This window comes from Scyliorhinus canicula, chromosome 16 (genome assembly GCF_902713615.1).
Source record: "Scyliorhinus canicula chromosome 16, sScyCan1.1, whole genome shotgun sequence".
Lineage (NCBI taxonomy): Eukaryota > Metazoa > Chordata > Chondrichthyes > Carcharhiniformes > Scyliorhinidae > Scyliorhinus > Scyliorhinus canicula.
In genome coordinates this window covers 84,947,279-84,967,120 of record NC_052161.1, presented here as the reverse complement: position 1 = coordinate 84,967,120, position 19,842 = coordinate 84,947,279, and the positions used below count along the sequence as shown (strand labels likewise).

General features: G+C 51.6%; 2 protein-coding genes across 2 annotated transcripts in view; one reads left to right on the top strand and one right to left on the bottom strand.

Annotated features, from left to right (window-relative positions):
• LOC119951005 (arf-GAP with coiled-coil, ANK repeat and PH domain-containing protein 3-like) overlaps positions 1–11,599 on the top strand; it is a 124,200-nt gene extending 112,601 nt beyond the window's left edge. The window contains exons 21-23 of the mRNA XM_038774036.1: positions 3,462–3,572; positions 9,984–10,045; positions 11,120–11,599. Coding sequence (XP_038629964.1) covers positions 3,462–3,572; positions 9,984–10,045; positions 11,120–11,229 — 283 coding nt within the window. The 3' untranslated portion in view covers positions 11,230–11,599. The remainder of the gene's footprint in view (positions 1–3,461; positions 3,573–9,983; positions 10,046–11,119) is intronic.
• A 725-nt stretch (positions 11,600–12,324) lies between these two features.
• The window catches only part of LOC119950607 (ATP-dependent RNA helicase DDX19A-like), a 54,735-nt gene continuing 47,217 nt past the window's right edge, over positions 12,325–19,842 (bottom strand). Inside the window, exons 6-7 of the mRNA XM_038773192.1 lie at positions 13,934–14,125; positions 12,325–12,731 (exon numbers count right to left, since the gene is read on the bottom strand). Of these exons, the coding sequence (XP_038629120.1) occupies positions 12,670–12,731; positions 13,934–14,125 (254 nt within the window). The 3' untranslated portion in view covers positions 12,325–12,669. The remainder of the gene's footprint in view (positions 12,732–13,933; positions 14,126–19,842) is intronic.

Genomic DNA, 19,842 nt, shown 5'->3' with positions numbered 1-19,842 from the left:
ACACAAGTCAATTATCCAATATTTCTTATAAAAAATCTTGACACTTTTGGCCCTTGGCTGTCCAATAATTACAGTCAGCAGATTTGTAAGTTGAAACACAATTACAGTTCATATTTATAACTAGAACAAATATCAGATATGCAGCAAATACAACTAATTAACGGCGAGCTAATAACTGACTCCCACCCTCTCCCCACACATATGAGTGGGGTGGAAAAGGGTCAAAATAATAAGGATTAAGGTAAAAAGATGAGTCCTTGCTTCAGATGATGAGTTCTTTAGTGCATTTTCCTCACAGTATGAGTGAGGATTAAAGTCTCTGGTCTACAGATTGTAATGATCTTTGCAGTTTTAGCAGTGTATCTTACAGCTTCTCTAGAAACCCCTGGCTTCACATCAAACCTTCTCAGATCCTGGATTCTGCTTGCGTCAGCCTTTTCTGCAGAGAGATTTGGTTCCCATTGACCTTTTGGTGAGAATTAGCTGGTTATTCCTGTAGGAAACAGGATGCTGAAAAATTGGTCTTCTCCCTTAGCCGCTAAAGCGAAACTGAAATCTCTTTAGGCTGAACCATTTCCGTGGGAACAGAACATTCCTCACCTGTTACAGGGCAGAGCAATGCCTTTTAGGCCTATTCATTTTGTCCAACAGCCAAATCAGTCAAACTGAGTTATCACTGATCTGCTACTGAAATTCTCTGCTGGAATTAAAGGCACAGGTCACTTGCAACTTGCTTTTCCTTAAAGTCACAAGTCCATCGATCATAAATCAAAAATGCAACAGCAAAAATTAAAGGAAGGGGAAACAGGGAGCAAACAAGAGGGACCCTTACAATCTGTTGTAATTTTGCTTGTGGCTCCCTTTTTGATGAACTTCCTTCACTCACCCCCACCAAGTAATACGGGTTTCCCATGCAAACTGCAGCAGTCTGCACAAAGATATCCCACCTGGTTACAAATGGGAACACTTGAGGCCTCCAGGTCTCTTTCTAGCCTGACGAGAAGTTTCTCCTGGGGGAGGGTTCCCTTCCCTCCCCTGGCTACTTGTCTTCCTTTCAGTTTCCCAAGTCGTCTTCTTGAGCTTGATGGTGGGGAGAGGGGAGGGGAAGAGTGGAGATGATGGGAAATGGGGTTTGGATTTCTGGACCAACTCTATTAGTCAGCCGCTCATTTGGCTGCCTTAACCTTATGGTCATTAATGTGGATTCTAACTACTGGAGGGAGTGAATTTTTAAACTTTTCCAAGAGAATTGTTTCCCTAAAAGCTTCACATGTGGCATCTACCCTAAATGCCCATACCCAACAGTCAAAATCACTTTGCCTTGCCTTTCGCAAATTCAATACAGGTCTAAACCTCATTAATCCTACACCTCATTAATCCTACTCCTCTACTCTCAGAATAGCCTTTTTTTAAAAAGAAAAAACCTGCACAGGTGGCATGGTAGCACAGTGGTTAACACAGTGGTTAGCACTTGCTTCACAGCGCCAGGGACCCAGGTTTGATTCTGGCTTGGGTCACTGTGCGAAATCTGCACATTCTCCCCGTGTCTGCGTGGGTTTCCTGCGGGTGCTCCGGTTTCCTCCCACAAGTCCCGATAGATGCGCTGTTAGGTGAGTTGAACATTCTGAATTCTCCCTGTATTCCCAAATGTGACGGCTAGGGGCTTTTCACAGTAACTTCACTGCAGTGTTAATGTAAGCCTGCTTGTGACAATAAAGATTATTATTATTATAAACCTCTTCCGAAAGCGATGCGTGAACCGTCACAAGCTCTGCCTGTCAACCTCCTTTGGAAGAGCAGTGTCTTTTTTTTGGCCACTTGCTTTGCTTAAATAGCTTCTCAAACGAGATAAGGAATGCCTCCACATCTCTTCCCTCAAACGTAAGGGATTGAGCAAGTTTAAACATCTCTGCTTTAACTAATGTTTAAAGAAACCTGGCTTCCACCCTTTTATCCTCTACCAGTTGTGGTTATTCTGCATTTCAATATTCCAGACGAGCACCCAATCTGTGTTACAACTGGGATGGGAGGAGAGTGCAGTTTCTCTGGCCCTCCACAGGTCACACGAAAAGTGTACATGTTTTATTTGCTCACCAGAATGGCCAGGTCCATAGAACCCCGACAGTGCAGAAAGAGGCCATTTGGCTCATCGATTCCACACCCTATCTCGGCCCATTCCCCCAGCCCTATCCCTGGAACCCAACCTAACCTCACATCTTTGGACTGTGGGAGGAGACTGGAGCACCCGGAGGAAACCCACACAGCCAAGCGGAGAAGGTGGAAACTCCACACAATTACCTGAGGATGGAATTGAACCCCAGTCCTTGGAGCTGTGAGGCAGCAGTGCTAACCATTGCATCACCAGTTGTTTGCCATCGCTACTGTTAAGGCCTCTTTTGATAAACTCATGTAACCCGGAGGTATATACCTCTTAAAATCTCAACACGCACACCATCGTACACACTGAGGATAAAACAAATAGTGTCTCTACAGAGGTTGGCATTTAAGGGAAGAAACACCTCTTTGGCTCATGGGGTAACTATGAAAAAGTACAATGGGTTTTGTTGCTGTCGATCTGCTGTTATTTCATAGAATCCCTACAGTGCAGAAGGAGGCCATTCTGCCCATCAAGTCTACGCCAACCTTCAAACGAGCACCCTACCTGGGTCCACACCCTGCCCATCCCCGGAACCTCACCCAACCTGCACCTCTTTGTGTGCAGACTGGTCACAGTAATTGCCTGGACATTCTTTCCAAAGGAGCTTTGGTGTGGGATCAATGACCTTGTAATCTTTCTCCCTCACATCTCAGCTTTCCAGATACAGACCAGTTATACAGAGATGGGAATTTCTAGCTGGGCCCTGGTAGTTGCACTGAATTTCAGCCAATGTGGAGAGAGGGAGAGCAAGAGTCGGGAAACCTTATCGGTTTCCTTCCAAAACTGGAGTGCAAAACCTAAAAAACAAGTTTAAAACAAAATTCTTCTCAGTCAGGTGGTCTGCAGAAGATCAGCAGAGCCACACCGTTTTCCCCCATAAACAAATAGATCTGATCTCGTCTGGTGCCTTGCTGGTCATTCAGCTCAGGCTGTGGGACATCTCAGACAAAGCAGCCTGCTCTCAGTCCAAAGCTAATTTGTAACCTTCAAAATAAAAACCAGCCTGTTCTCAATAAAGTGTCTAAATAATTCAATGTCTTTCCAAGTTCTTGGAGATATGTATTCCGAACACTTACTGAAGGCAGGAAGTGTCTTGAGCAGTCCAGTGGTCAAGGAAGGGGCGTTGTCGAGATGCAAACCTTTATTTCCGATGGTGAGATTCCAGCCCGTGATGTGGATGGAGATTTAGGTCACTTGCCCTGCACTTTGCTCCCCCTTGGGGTGGTTGTTCAGCCCCCTTGAGCTCTCTCACGGCTCCTCTTATGACGAGGATCCAAATCCGTGTTTTCTTTCTCTCTCTCAGTCCTGTGTGCCTGCTGCTCAAGAGGGGAGCCAATCAGTACGCAGTGGACGAAACAGGGCAGGACCCCCTTAGTATCGCCGTGGCGAAGGCCAACGCAGACATCGTCACGTTGTGAGTACTGTATCGGACTGTCCGCTGCATTCAGCTGCGCAGAGCGCGATTTAGGGCTCGCCCCGCATCCAACGTTGCACGCACTGGTGCACAGGGACTGCACTCGCAGGTACAGACACACAAAAACCCAGCGGAAAATATGCGCGCCTATTTTAAGGACACACAATCGCACAATACACACAACAACACGCACAGAGAGATAGACAAAAACACAAGTGACCAGGTTTGCACCATTATAGACATACATTAAACACATGAATAATTACAGACTCTCATCGATAAACATGCATGGACAATTTAAACAGATGCACGGACAGGTACAGATACAAACACATGAACAGGTACAGGCACAAGCACACACAACCACCGTGGAAATTTACAGTCAGAAATTCATGAAGCTACTTGAAGTTAGAGACAAACACACATTACGTATATTGAGATATTTGAACACGTGTGCAGAGCGCGACACACACACCCAGAACATGCACACGCAAACACTAACATCTGTGAAGAGAAAACAAATGGAAAAAATATGCCAGCATGGTTATGGACACAATGCGCAATTTTGAACATACAGGAACATGACACACACAGTTATGGGTACTCGGGAACATGACACGCATTGGTTTTTTTTTTAGAAAATGTTTTATTGAAGCATTTGTAATTTTCAGTTTAACACATTAACATTTCTCAAACAACTGCGTGGGCCGACATGAAAAAAAACCCAAAAACACAATGTCCACAACTGCCCGCGCCCTAACTACCCGTATACGGAGTTCCTTATCTAACACTGCCATGCCTCCTATTTTCTTCCCCCCCCCCCCTTACTGCCGATGTTCAATTTCCTTTGAAGAAGTCGAACAGCTGCCATCTCTGAGCGAACCTCTGAATTGATCCTCTGAAGGCGAACTTGATTTTTTTTTCAGGCTGAGGAACCCTGTCATATCGGTCCCACACACCCGACTTCAGGAGCTCCAAGTCCCTCCATCCCAGCAAAATCAGTCTCCTGGCCACCAGAGAAGGCCAGGATATCGGCCTCTTCCCCCCCCCCCCCCCCCCCCCCCCTGTGGCCCCCAGATCATCCGGTACCCCAAATATTGCCAGTTCCAGACTCTGGGTTAGCCTCCCTTCCAGGACTTCTGACATCATGTCTGGAAAACCCTGCCAGAATCCCCTCAACTTCGGACAGGCCCAGAACATACGCACGTGGTCGGACAGGCCCAGGACACATGCACGTGGTTAGCTGGGCTACCCCCACACCGCCCACATCTGTCCTCCACCTCGTCAAAGAACCTACTCATCCGGGCTCCCATCATGTGGGCCCTATGGACCATTTTGAATTAAATCAGGCGAAGTCTGGCACAGGACGAGGATGAATTGACTCTCTTCAAGGCTTTTTCCCACTTTTCCATTTCCAGCTCTCTTCCGAGCTCCTGTTCCCACTTCCGCTTCACCTCCCTGATCGGGGCCCCCTCCCACTCCATCAACTCCTTGTATATCTCCAAAATCCTCCCCCCTCCAACCCCCATTTTTGACATCACCTTATCCTGTAGTCCCCTCAGGGGGAGGCGAGGGAAGCTTGGAACCTGCCTTCGTACAAAGTCCTGGACCTGAAGGTATCGAAACCCATTCCCGCCCGGTAGCTCAAACTCCTCCTCTAGTGCCTCCAAGGTCGGAAAGCCCTCCTGGATAAATAAATCCCTAAATCTCTCGATCCCTGCCTGCTTCCACCTCCTGAAGCCCCCATCCAGCCTCCCTGGGACAAACCGGTGATTGTTACAAATCGGAGACCACACTGACCACACCCTCCAATCCCATGTGCTGCCTCCAATGCCCCCACACCCTTAGGGCTGCCACCACCACAGGGCTTGTAGAGTACCGAGCTGGCGGGAACGGCAGGGGCGCCATTAGTAAAGCCTCCAAACTCCTACCCTTGCAGAATGCCGCTTCCACTCGCTCCCAGGCCGACCCCTCCCCCACTACCTGACCATCGATATGTTGGCCGCCCAGTAATAATTAATAAAGCTCGGGAGGGCTAGCCCCCCCTCTCCGCGACCCCACTTCAGGAGTGCCTTCTTTACTCTCGGGGTTTTCCCCACCCACACAAAACCTGTAATCGCCACATTTATTTTTCTAAAAAAAAGCCTTTGGGACAAAAATTGGAAGGCATTGAAAAAAGAAAAGCAGTCTTGGGAGGACTGTCATCTTCACCATCTGGACCCTTCCCGCTAACGGCAGTGGGAGCATGTCTCGTCTGTGGAAACCCCTTTTCAATTGGTCGACAGCTTTGCCCAGATTTAACTTGTGGAGCCAACCCCACTCTTTGGCCACTTGAATCCCAAAATATCTAAAACTCCCCGCCACCACTTTAAAAGGTAATTCACTCAGTCTCCTTTCCTGTCCCCATGCCCCAATCACAAACCTCTCACTCTTTTCCATATTCAGCTTGTAGCCTGAAAATCACCAAAATTCTCCCAGTACCTCCATGATTTTGGTCATTCCCCCCCACTGGGACTGTAACATAAAGCAGCAAGTCATCCGCATAAAGAGAAACCCTGTGCTCCAATCCTCTACTCACTATTCCCCGCCACACACTCGATGCTCTAAGGGCCATTGCAAAAGGCTCTATGGCCAGGGCAAACAGTAATGGAGAGAGCGGGCATCCCTGGCCTGTCCACCTACAGAGACTAAAGTATTCTGACCGGACTCGGTTGGTTCGTACATTTGCCACCGGGGCCTGGTACAACAGCCGGACCCAGTCCACAATTCCCTGCCCGAACACAAACCTGCCTAAAATATCCCATAGGTACTTCCACTCCACCCGGTGGAAAGCCTTCTCCGCGTCCATGGCTACTACCACCTCAGCCTCACACCCCTCAGCTGGCATCATTATAACATTGAGAAGCCGTCTAATATTGGACGTCGGGTGCCTGCCCTTCACAAATCCCGTCTCATCGTCACCTATTACCTCCAGGACACAATCCTCTATTCTGGTGGCCAAGCGCTTTGCCAGTAATTTAGCATCTACATTTAAAAGGGAAATTGGTCTGTACGATCCACAGATCTCCGGGTCCTTTGTCTCGCTTCAGGATGAGAGAGATTGATGCCTGTGATAGCGTTGGAGAAGCACTCCCAACTACTTGGATTCATTGAAAGCCTTGACTAACAGCGGTCCCACTAGCCCGAAAACTTTTTATAAAATTCCACTGGGAATCCGTCAGGTCCCCGGGGCCTTACCCTATTGCATTGCCCCCAATCCATCTAACACTTCACCAAGCCCAATTAGGCCCCCAAGACTTCCAGCAGCTCTTCATCTACCTTCGGGAACTCTAGCCTCTCCAGGAATTGGTTTATTCCCTCCTCCCCCACAGGGGGTTCCGACTCGTATAAATGGCTATAAAATTCACGGAACATCCGTCATTAACTGCCCTGGGTCCCTCACTAATTTCCCTCTCATCCTTAATTTTCCCTATCTCTCTTGCCGCCTCCTGCTTCCTCAGCTGATGTGCCAACATCCTGCTAGCTTTCTCCCCATATTCGTACACTGCCCCTTTTACCCTCCGCAGCTGTCCCTCCGCCTTGCCTGTGGAAAGGAGCCCAAATTCCATTTGCAGTCTCTGACACTCCTACAGGAGCTCCACATTCGGAGACTCCGCATATCTCCTATCCACATGTAAGATTTCTCCTACTAGCCTGTCGAGCTCCACCCATCGAGTCCTTTCCCTATGGCCCGAATAAAAATATATTCCTCTCTGACGAACGCTTTCAATGCCTCCCACACCATCCCGTATCATTGGTTTTTATATACCCCCAAATGGCCTCCCTCACTTGCTCACATATCTTGTCATCTGCTGACAGCCCTGCATCTAGCATTCACTGTGGGCGCCAAGTTTCCCATGTTCACCTGTAGGTCTAGCCAATGTGGCGCATGGTCAGATACTACACTTGCTGAATACTGTGTCCACTACCCCCACTAATGTTTTGTTCAATATGAAAAAAATCGATCCTGGAGTACACCTTGTGCACGAGAGTAGAATGAATATTTCTTGCTCCTTGACTTCTCAAATCTCCACAGATTAGCACTTTCCATGTGCTCCATGAACCCCCGCAGCTCTTGCCCCATTGTTGATACCTTCCTCGACCAGTCCATCCTCGGATCTAAGACAGTGTTAAAATCATTCCCCCATGATCAACCGGTGCAAGTCGAGGTCCGGGATTTTTCCGAGCATCTTCCAAACAAACGCGACGTCATCCCAGTTTGGGGCATATATATTTATCAGCACCACTGCCATTTCCTCCAGTTTCCCATTCACCATGATAAATCTGCCTCCCGGATCTGTCTCCATTTTCCCCGCCTCAAACGCCACCCTTTTATTAATCGGGATGGCCACCCCCCTCTTGTTTTAAAGTCCAATCCTGAATGAAACACGTGCCCGACCCATCCCTTTTTCAGTCTAAATTGATCCCCCAGCTTCAAATGTGTCTCCTGTAACATGGCCACGTCCACCTTTAACTGTCTCAAGTGTGCGAACACACGGGCCCTCTTGACCATCCCATTCAGGCCACGAACATTCCACGTAACCAGTCTGGTTGGGGGGTGGCTCTTGCTGCCCTGTCAATCAGCCATGACCTTTCCTAGGCCAGCCCTTAGCCCATGACCCGCACCTCCCCCGATCTGCCCCTTGCCAGCAACCGCCATCTCGTCTCCATCTCCAGCCTCCTGGAAGTCCCCTAATCGTCAGCAGAACCCCCCCCCCCCCCCGTCACTTTTCAGCTCACCCCCCATTTTGCTTCCGTGAGACAGCCTTGCCAGTTAGCCGAGCAGCTCCACCCCTGATGCCTAAAAGTCTACCGGCTGCTGGATCTTTACACCCCAGCTCTTAATATAAGTTTTAAGACAATAGCACCAAGCGCAAAAAGCAAACACACCATTCACTTACGGTCCAAGCTCAACGGCCCACCCCTCCCCCTCTACAGCATCTTATCAATCCCATCACCTTCAAACAGAGCCCCAAACAATGGAAGTGAAAACAATCACGATAAATGGAGAAACAGAAAAAATTATGCATGCAAAAACTCAAACAGATGTCTTTCCCTCTGAGACCATATTAATTTGAAAGCTTTTCTTCACCCCCCCCCCCCCCCCCCCCCCCCCCCCCCCATTCTTTTTTAAAAAAAATTCCCTTTTTTCCCCCCTTTTTTACAAACACAAAAATAAAGGAAGAAACTGTACCTTAGTGCATACACTGAAAGGTCAAAGTTAGATGACTCAGAGAAATCCTTCTCTTCCCGGTCATCTCTACTCAAGTTACAGTGCACCACAGAACTTTTTGATTTAAATCGCTACCGACCAGTTTTCACTTTTTATTAAGTCCTTATGGGTCTTTCATAAAACCCATCACTTCTTCTGGTGAGCAAAAATATAGTTCCTGTTCCTCATAGGTTACCCAAAGACGTGACAGGGAGAGCAGCCCAATTTTTATTCCCTTCGCATAAAACGCCGCTTTAACTTTATTAAAACTCGCCCTCCTCTTAGCAAGTTCTGCTCCCAAGTCTTGAGATACCCGGATCTTAGCTTCTTCCCATACAAACCGTTTTGCGTTCCTTGTCCAGGAATCGGTGCAGCCTCACCACCAGTGCCCTCGGGGGCTCACGACCCTGGGTCCTGCCCATAAGTGGCCTGTGAGCCCGGTCCACCTCCAATGGCCTGTCGAACGCCTCTGCCCCTATCATTTTATCGAACATCTTCACAATATACGCACCGGCATCCGATCCTTCCTTTCCCTCTGGCAGACTGACGATCCGAACGGTTCTGCCTGCGGGAACGATTCTCCAGGTCTTCCACCTTTTCCAACAGCCGCTTTTTCCATTCCTGTAAAATTTGCAGTGCCATCCCAGTGGACTGCTCCTGTAGATTTTGGATAGATTGTCCCTGGGCCGTCATGGTCAACTCCATCCGGTCGACAGCCTCCTTAATAGAGGTTACCACCTTGGTCAGGTCCTCCGCACACTCCTTACGGTGCCGGGCGACCTTCTCATCCAGGTATGTAACCAACCGATCCATCGACCATTGAGCCGACGGGGCCGGATCTCGCTTCTCTGCCATTGCAACCACCAAGCTCAGATCCTCACTTCAAACCAGCTTTTGATTCCTTCTTTTGCGATTATTTTTCAAGCGTAATTCCATAGGATAGGGGTCGCCTTCTCCTCCTCTCACTTTTATCCACCTATGTTAGAAAAAATTTCCGCGAAAATCCAGCTTAAAAGCCGTCAAAAAACCACCAAGAGCAGAAGTTGCCAAATATGTGACTGTTCACTGCATAGTTGCCACCGGAAGTCGGCACATACTGTTATGGATACACAGGAACATGACACACATGCAACAACCCTGTTTCTGTTGATATTTCCCAGACTGCGACTGGCGAGAATGAACGAGGAGATGCGCGAGGGCGAACCATTCTTCGGGCACACAGGTAACCGTGGCTCCGAACGAGTGGACTGTGGGTAGCCCACAGAACGGCTCCGGGAACCGGAGTTCCCGCTGACCAAGCCACCCAACCAAACCTTTCATAACACATTTTACCCACTGTCCAGTCACTCCAACGGCCGTTGGCCGTCCTCACAGCCAGTCAAGGACCCCCCCCCACCGACCGAGGGAAATTTAGGCCCACGTTCAGGATCACAGTCTTGGGAAGGTAAAGGAGCAGAAGGGTTGGGAGCCAGAGGTGCATAGGTTGAAGCACTGAGGTGGAGCCGCACTGTCTGAGGGTCAGTACTGAGGGAACGCTGCAATGTCCGAGGGTCAGTACTGAGGGAACGCTGCAATGTCCGAGGGTCAGTACTGAGGGCCGCTGCAACGTCGGGAGGGCCAGTACTGAGGGAGTGCTGCACTGTTGGAAGGTCAGTACTCGGGTAGCAAAGCACTGTAGGAGGATCAGTACTGAGGGAGCACCGCACTGTGGGAGGGTGGACTGCAGTTTTGGAGGATCAGTACTCAGGAAGTGCCGCATTGCCGGAGCATCAGTACTGAAGGTGCGCCGCTTGTCGGAGGGGCAGTACTGAGGGTACACCGTAGTGTCGGAAGGTCAGTACTGAGACTGCGCTGCAAACTCGGAGGATCAGTACTCGGAGAGACCCCTAATTATAAAACAGCGCTCCTAGTTCTGGGCTCACCCAAGAGGAAATGTCCTTTCCACGTCCACCTTGCCGATACCGTTCAGGATCTTACATACTTCAACTCAAGTTACCACCTTAACTCTTCTTAAATCCCAGCTAAAACAGGCCCAACCTATCGACCATTTCCTCACAAGGCAAACCACCTATTCCAGGCGCCAACCCTTTGGGGCCGAATATCCATCCCCCCAACCCGTCTGTTGAGCAACAAGCAACCCGATCGTCATCATGTGGCCATCAGTGGGGTCTTGCTGTATGCAGAAACGGTTCCAATAGCTCGATTAAAGGCTGTGGGGAAGAGGGGAGGGGTACGCACGTTTTTCTGACTACCGCTCCCCGCTGGTGACATTTTGTCCTCCTGAACCCCCACACAGGCGATGACGAAACCTTCCAGGACATCTTCCGTGATTTCTCTCGGATGGCCTCAGACGATCCGGAGAAGCTGGCCCGGAGGCAGTTCGAATGCAGCGGGGCAGAAAAGTGATCCTTCCTCCCTTTAAAATGCAGAAGAGTGATGGAGGGGGAGAAAGGAGAGAGGAGAGGAGGGAAGATGATGTGGACCTATGACTGCAAGGAAGAGGGAAATGTGTCTGTCTGAACACTGCTTCTCCCGAGAACTGGGGGTTAACCCAAGATCAATGGCGCTGCCGGTTCAGCACAGGTCAATACGTCCCGGGTGATTTTTGTTTGAACACACTACAAACGGGCTGTGGAAAATAGAGTGAGAAAGAGAGTTAGTGGACGAGGAAGAGGGAGGGAGCAAACAGGAGGGACAAGCGTGATGAAATGAGAGGGCACGAGCGATGAGGAAAGAGAAATAGATGGAGGGATACGGAGCGAGGGGGGGGGAGAACGGGGCGAGGGAGGGGACGGAGCGAGAGAGCGAGAGGAGGACGGGGCGAGAGAGTGAGAGGGGACGGAGCGAGAGAGCGACGGAGGGAGGAGGGGACGGGGCGAGAGAGTGAGGAGGGGGCGAGAGGGGGACGGGGGGGAGAGAGCGAGAGGGGGAGAGAGCGAGAGGGGGACGGGGGGAGAGAGCGAGAGGGGGACGGAGCAAAAGGGGGAGAGAGTGAGAGGGGGACGGGGCGAGAGGGGGACGGGGCGAGAGAGCAACGGAGCGAGAGGGGGAGAGAGCGAGAGGGGGACGGGGCGAGAGAGCAACGGAGCGAGAGGGGGAGGGGGCGAGAGGGGGAGAGGGATGACGCGAGAGGGGGAGGGGGCGAGAGGGGGAGGGGGACGACGCGAGAGGGGGACGGGGCGAGAGAGCGAGAGGGAGAACGGGACAGGGAGAGCTAAAGAGTTGTAGAGAGAGATGAGGCGAGACAGCTGAGGGAGAACTGCAGGCTGGAGACACAGTGAAGATGTTCCCCCCCATGCACTCTCCTGCAGACCAGTCACTGTGTTATATCAGCAATAAACATAGTATCTGTAATCAGGAGTGTCCGTATTCTTTCTGAGGGATGCAGAAGAGTGTGGAGTTGAGCAGAAGGGAGGCTTGTGGGGGTGAGACAGAGTTGGCAACAGTGAAGATTGCAGCTCGTGCCCAATTGCAGAGGTGGGACTTAATGACAGCCAACGCTGCACTCTGGACATTTTATTACACAAGCTCTCAGTCACAAGATACAAGCAACATCCCGAAGAATAATAAAATCAATAAATTTGGTTTCCCATCAAATCAAAAAGAGGAGGGGGTGAAGGTGTGGGGCACAGAAGGGAACTGCGGTGATCCGAACTTCCTCTCTCCACCTCGCGGAGGGTCAAGGGGAGGCCAGGATCTCTTCCAGTGAGCAAGCAAGATGCAATCCTTCCAGTGAGTTCCAATTTCAATGAGGCTCTGCCTGGGCCCCTTTCAAATGATAGATTGTGCAGGGCAAGAAATTCTCTCCGACTGTGCACCCTGTCCCTCACACAAGCGGGATGTCATTTAGTATGCAATGCGTTCAATCTGTTCGAGGTCCTTCGAGTCCAGCTGTTCAATCTTACGGTCTGGGTGCAGAGAGAGAGGACACAAGGGATTGGGGGGGGGGGGGGGGGGGGGGTGTGGAATTTAATAAAACAGGCAATTAACACATGGCAAGCAAAGAGCTGATTAAACCCTTGCTGGTGTACGCTCTGAGTTGGCCTGGGCAGCTTTCTGGGAGGGTGCAGGAGATAGAGGTCGTCTGTGCATCCGGCTCACTCATCCTCACCCCCACACAGAGTGGATGTCTGTGGATGGGGAAAGTTGAGTACCCTGGCACAGGGAGCCAGGCAGACACGCATGCACACTCATGCTCTCAGGCATTGTCCTTTAACACTCACTCTTGCTCGCGCAAACTCTCTCCCCCTCCCTCTCACACCCACTCCCCCTTCCGCCAGCTTGCCTGCCCGCTACGTCCCCCTCCCTCAAGCACCCTTCGCCTCCATCACACGCTGTCTAACTCCACATTGTAACCTGTCCTGGGAGTGTTTGATGGGGACAGTGTAGAGGGAGATTACTCTGTATCTAACCCCGTGCTGTACCTGTCCTGGGAGTGTTTGGTGGGGACAGTGTAGAGGGAGCTTTACTCTGTATCTAACCCCGTGCTGTACCTGCCCTGGGAGTGTTTGATGGGGACAGTGTAGAGGGAGATACTCTGTATCTAACCCCGTGCTGTACCTGTCCTGGGAGTGTTTGATGGGGACAGTGTAGAGGGAGCTTTACTCTGTATCTAACCCCGTGCTGTACCTGCCCTGGGAGTGTTTGGTGGGGACAGTATAGAGGGAGCTTTACTCTGTATCTAACCCCGTGCTGTACCTGTCCTGGGAGTGTTTGATGGGGACAGTGTAGAGGGAGATTTACTCTGTATCTAACCCCGTGCTGTACCTGTCCTGGGAGTGTTTGATGGGGACAGTGTAGAGGGAGCTTTACTCTTTATCTAACCCCGTGCTGTACCTGTCCTGGGAGTGTTTGATGGGGACAGTGTAGAGGGAGCTTTACTCTTTATCTAACCCCGTGCTGTACCTGTCCTGGGAGTGTTTGATGGGGCCAGTGTAGAGGAAGCTTTACTCTGTATCTAACCCTGTGCTGTACCTGTCCTGGGAGTGTTTGATGGGGACAGTGTAGAGGGAGCTTTACTCTGTATCTAACCCCATGCTGTCCCTGTCCTGAGTTTTTCATGGGGACAGTGTGGAGGGAGCTTTACTTTGTATCTAAGCAGGGCACTCACTGAAATGGTCCTGAATCCTGTGCAGGATGTCCAGGCTCCTGGACCCATCCACCATGTTGACTGCCAGCCCTTGCTTCCCAAAACGTCCTGTCCGGCCGATTCTGTGGAGATATGTCTCGCAGTCTGGTTCCTTGTCTCGGGTCAATGGCAGGTCAAAGTTCACCACGATCGACACTTGCTCCACATCGATGCCTGGGTCAAAGGTGAGGGGGCAAAAGACAGGTCCTTACAGATATATAAACTCCATGGGATTGGTCCTTACAAATATATATAAATACCCTGGGTATCAGGTTGTTACAGATATATAAACCCCGGGGATCTGATCCTTACAGATATAAAATGCCCTGGGGATCAGGTCCTTACAGATATAGAAATTCCTGGGTATCAGGTTGTTACAGATATAGAAATTCCTGGGTATCAGGTTGTTACAGATATAGAAATGCCCTGGGGATCAGGTCCTTACATATATAGAAATGGCCTGGGGATCACAGGAACATTGTGGTTAGCACAATTGCTTCGCAGCGCCAGGGTCCCAGGTTCGATTCCCGGCTGGGTCACTGTCTGTGCGGAGTCTGCACGTTCTCCCCATGTGCGCGTTGGTTTCCTCCGGGTGCTCCGGTTTCCTCCCACAGTCCAAAGATGTGCAGATTAGGTGGATTGGCCATGCTAAATTGCCCTTAGTGTCCAAAATTGCCCTTAGCGTTGGGTGGGCTGCTGGGTTATGTGGATAGGGTGGAGGTGTGGATTTGGGTAGGGTGCTCTTTCCAAGAGCCGGTGCAGACTCGATGGGCCGAATGGCCTCCTTCTGCACTGTAAATTCTATGATCAGGTCCTTACAGATATATGACCCCTGGGGATCAGATCCTTATAGATATGGAAACTGCCCCCCCCCCCCCCTCACGGATCAGGTTCTTACAGATATATAAACCCCTTGGGATTAGGTCTATACAGATATATAAACTGCCTTGCTGAACAGATCATTACAGAATTAGAAACTGACCCCTCCCCCAGGATTAGGTCCTTGCAAACATATAACCCCATGATGATCAGGTCCTTACAGTGGTTAAATAGTCAGGAGGGAGTTGCCTAGGGAGTCCTCACTATTGAATCTGGACCCATGAAGGCTCATGGATTTAGATTAAACATGGGCAAGGAAACCTCCTGCTGATGACCACATATCGCCCACCATCGGTTGATGAAACAGTACTCCCCCATGTTGATCACCACTTAGAGGAGACATGGAGGGTGGCAAGGGCACAGAATATGCTCTGGTTAGAGATTTCAATGTCCATCACCAAGAATGGCTTGGTCGTGCCACCACAAACCAAGCTGGCTGGTTCCTTTTTTTTTCCAAATAATTTTTATTGGAATTTTTGAAAAATATATAGTATCAACAGAACAATAATAATAATAAACACCCCCCCGGCACCCGTAACAACGCATATAACAAACCCCCCCACCCCCCCCAAACCCAATGAACAACAAAATAAATTAACAATAAGCAAATTAACTTAAACACTATCCCCCTAAACCCCCACCCCACCCCCCCCCCCCCCCCCCCCCCCCCCCCCCCCGGCACCCGTAACAACGCATATAACAAACCCCCCCACCCCCCCCAAACCCAATGAACAACAAAATAAATTAACAATAAGCAAATTAACTTAACACTATCCCCTAAACCCCCCCCCCCCCCCCCCCCCTTTCCCCCCCGGGTTGCTGCTGCTGCTGACCTAGTACCTTATCGTTGAGCCAGAAAGTCGAGGAAAGGCTGCCACCTCCTAAAGAACCCTTGTACCGACCCATTCAGGGCGAATTTGACCCTCTCCAGCTGAATGAATCCCGCCATGTCATTAATCCAGGTCTCCACGCTCGGAGGTCTCGCATCTTTCCACTGCAGCAAGATCCTCCGCCGGGTTACTAGGGACGCAAAGGCCAAAACATCGGCCTCTTTCGCCTCCTGCACTCCCGGCTCCACCCCAACCCCAAATATCGCAAGTCCCCAGCCTGGCTTGACCCTGGATCCCACCACCCTCGACACTGTCCTCGCCACCCCCTTCCAGAACTCCTCCAGTGCCAGGCATGCCCAGAACATATGGGCATGGTTTGCTGGACTCCCCGAACACCTGACGCACCTGTCTTCGCCCCCAAAGAACCTACTCATCCTAGATCCGGACATGTGGGCCCGGTGCAGCAACTTGAATTGGATGAGACTAAGCCTCGCACATGAAGAGGAGGAGTTCACCCTCTCCAGGGCGTCCGCCCATGTCCCCTCCTCAATCTGCTCCCCCAGCTCCACCTCCCACTTAGCCTTCAGCTCCTCTGCCGACGCCTCCCCCACCTCCTGCATTACCTGATAGATGTCAGACACCTTCCCATACCCAACCCACACCCCCGAAAGGACCCTATCCCTTACCCCCCGCGGGGGCAGCAAAGGGAACCCCTCCACCTGTCGCCTAGCAAACGCCTTGACCTGAAGGTACCTAAACATATTCCCTGGGGGGAGCTCAAACTTCTCCTCCAGTTCACCAAGGCTCGCGAACCTCCCGTCAATAAACAGGTCTCCCAACCTCCTAATGCCCGCCCTGTGCCACCCCAGGAACCCGCCATCCATGTTCCCTGGGACGAACCGGTGGTTCCCCCGCAGCGGAGCCTCCACCGAGCCCCCCACTTCCCCCCTGTGTCGCCTCCATTGTCCCCAAATTTTGAGGGTAGCCGCCACCACCGGGCTCGTAGTGTACCTCGTTGGAGGGAGCGGCAGCGGCGTCGTTACCAGTGCCTTCAGGCTCGTGCCTCCACAGGACGCCATCTCCATCCGTTTCCATGCTGCCCCCTCCCCATCCATTACCCACTTACGTACCATCGAGACGTTAGCCGCCCAATAGTATCCAGAGTGGTTGGGCAGCGCCAGCCCCCCTCTATCCCTGCCCCGCTCCAAAAAGACCCTCCTTACCCTCGGAGTCCCGTGCGCCCAAACAAATCCCAGAATGCTGCTGTTCACCCTCCTAAAAAAGGCCCTCGGAACGAGAATGGGGAGGCACTGAAACAAAAACAAAAACCTCGGGAGCACCGTCATTTTGACGGACTGTACTCTGCCCGCCAATGACAACGGCAGCATGTCCCACCTTTTAAATTCCTCCTCCATCTGCTCCACCAACGTAGTAAAATTCAGCTTGTGCAGATTCCCCCAGCTCCTAGCCACCTGAACCCCCAGGTACCTAAAACTCCTCACTGCCCTCTTTAGCGTGAGCCTACCAATCCCCTCCTCCTGATCTCCCGGGTGTACGACAAACAGCTCACTCTTGCCCAGGTTCAATTTATATCCCGAGAAACACCCGAACTCAGCAAGAATCTCCATCACCTCCGGCATTCCCCCCACCGGGTCTGCTACATACAACAGCAAGTCGTCCGCATACAGCGACACTCGGTGCTCCTCCCCACCTCGCACCACACCCCTCCACCTCCTCGACGCCCTGAGAGCCATGGCAAGAGGCTCAATTGCCAACGCAAAAAGCAAGGGGGACGGGGCACCCCTGCCTTGTCCCACGGTGGAGCCTGAAGTACTCGGGCCTCCTCCCATTTGTTGCTACACTCGCCATCGGGGCCTCATACAGCAACCTCACCCATTTAATAAACCCCACCCCAAACCCGAACCTCTCCAACATCTCCCACAAGTACCCCCACTCAACCCTGTCAAAGGCCTTCTCCGCATCCAATGCCACCACAATCTCCGCCTCTCCTTCTGCTGCCGGCACCATTATCACACTTAGCAGCCTTCGCACGTTAGTGTTCAGCTGCCTCCCCTTCACAAAACCCGTCTGATCTTCATGTACCACCCCCGGACCCAGTCCACTATTCTAGTGGCCAAGATCTTCGCCAGCAACTTGGCGTCTACATTGAGCAGTGAAATCGGCCTGTATGATCCGCACTGCAAGGGGTCCTTATCACGCTTCAGGATTAGGGAGATTAGTGCCCGAGACATCGTTGTGGGCAGGACACAAACCCCCTCCCATGCCTCGTTGAAGGTCCTAACCAACAGGGGGCCCAGCAGGTCCGCGTATTTCTTATAAAATTCAACCGGGAACCCATCCGGTCCCGGCGCCTTCCCCGACTGCATGTGGCCAATCCCACTGACCAGCTCCTCCAACTCGATCGGCGCCCCTCAGTCCCTCCACCTGCTCCTCCTGCACCCTTGGAAATCGGAGCCTGTCCAAAAAACTCTCCATCCCCCCCCCCCCCACCGCCGGCGGCTCCAACCGGTACAGTTCCCTATAAAAGTCCCTAAAGACCTCATTGACCTCTGCCGCACCACATTCTCATCTCTATCCTTCACTCCACCAATCTCTCTAGCCACGTCCCGCTTACGAAGCTGATGCGCCAGCATCCTACTCGCCTTCTCTCCATATTCATAGACCGCTCCCTGCGCCTTCCTCCACTGTGTCTCCGCCTTTCTGGTGGTCAATAAATCAAACTTGGCCTGCAAGCTACGCCGCTCCCCCAGCAATCCCTCCTCCGGGGCCTCTGCGTACCTCCTATCCACACTCAACAGCTCCTCCACCAGTCTCTCCCTCTCCCTATGGGCTCAGATGGAGATCAGCTCCCCCCCTAATCACTGCCTTCAGAGCCTCCCACACCATCCCCACCTGGACCTCCCCAGTATCATTGACCTCGAGGCACCTCTCGATACATCTCCGAACCCTCCTACACACCACCTCATCAGCCAACAACCCCACGTCCAGAAGCCAAAGCGCCTGGACCTCCCCCATCTCCAGATCCACCTAATGCGGAGCATGGTCCGAAATCGCAATAGCCGAATATATGGAGATATTGGAGGAATTTGGTCGGTTCTCGGGCTACAAAATAAATATAGGTAAGAGTGAGGTGATTGTGATCCAGGCACGGGGGCAGGAGAGGAGACTGAGGGAGTTACCGTTTAAAGTGGTGGGAAGGAGTTTTAGGTACCTGGGGATCCAGGTGGCAAGGGACTGGGGCCAGCTCCATAACTTTCATTTGCTCGATCGCCCTGCCCAAACGTAAGGGGACTTCCGCAGGTGGGACATGCTCCCGCTGTCATTGGCGAGGAGGGAACAGACTGTGAAGATGACAGTCCTCCCGAGATTGCTATTTGTGTTTCAATGTCTTCCAATTTTTATCCCCAAGGCATTTTTCAGGAAGATGAACGCGCTGATCTCAGGTTTTGTATGGGCTGGTAAGACCCCGAGGATGAAGGAGGTCCTTCTGGAACAGGGGCACGGGATGGGGGGCTTGGCACTTCCGAATTTGATTAATTATTACTGGGTGGTGAATATATCGATGGTTAGGAAGTGGCTAGTGGGGGAGGGGTCAGTGTGGGAGCGAGTGGAGGCGGCGTCCTGTGAGGGTACGAGTTTGGAGGCTTTGTTAACGGCACCTCTGCCGTTCTCACTGGCTCGGTACTCCACAAGCCCAGTGCTGGTGGCAGCCCTGAGTGTGTGGGGACAATGGAGGCAGCACATGAGACTGGAGGGGGTGTCACCGATCTGTGATAACCACCGTTTTGTTCCGGGAGGGCTGGACAGGGCTTTAGGAGCTTGCAGTGGGCAGGGATTGAGAGATTTGGTGATCTCTTCATTGAGGAGGGCTTCCCGAGCCTGGAGGCATAAGAGGAGGTTTGAGTTGCCAGGTGGGAACGGATTTCGGTACCTACAGGTACGGGACTTTGTCCGGAGGCAGGTTCCAAGCTTCCCTCGCCTCCCTCTAAGGGGCTACAGGATACGGTGATGTCAAAACAGGGGTTGGGGAGGGGAGGTTCTCGGAAATATACAAGGAATTGATGGAGTGGGAAGGGGTCCCATTCAGGGAGGTGAAGAGGAAGTGGGAGGAAGAGTTAGGAGGGGAGATGGAAGTCAGACTATGGGAAAAGACCTTGAGAA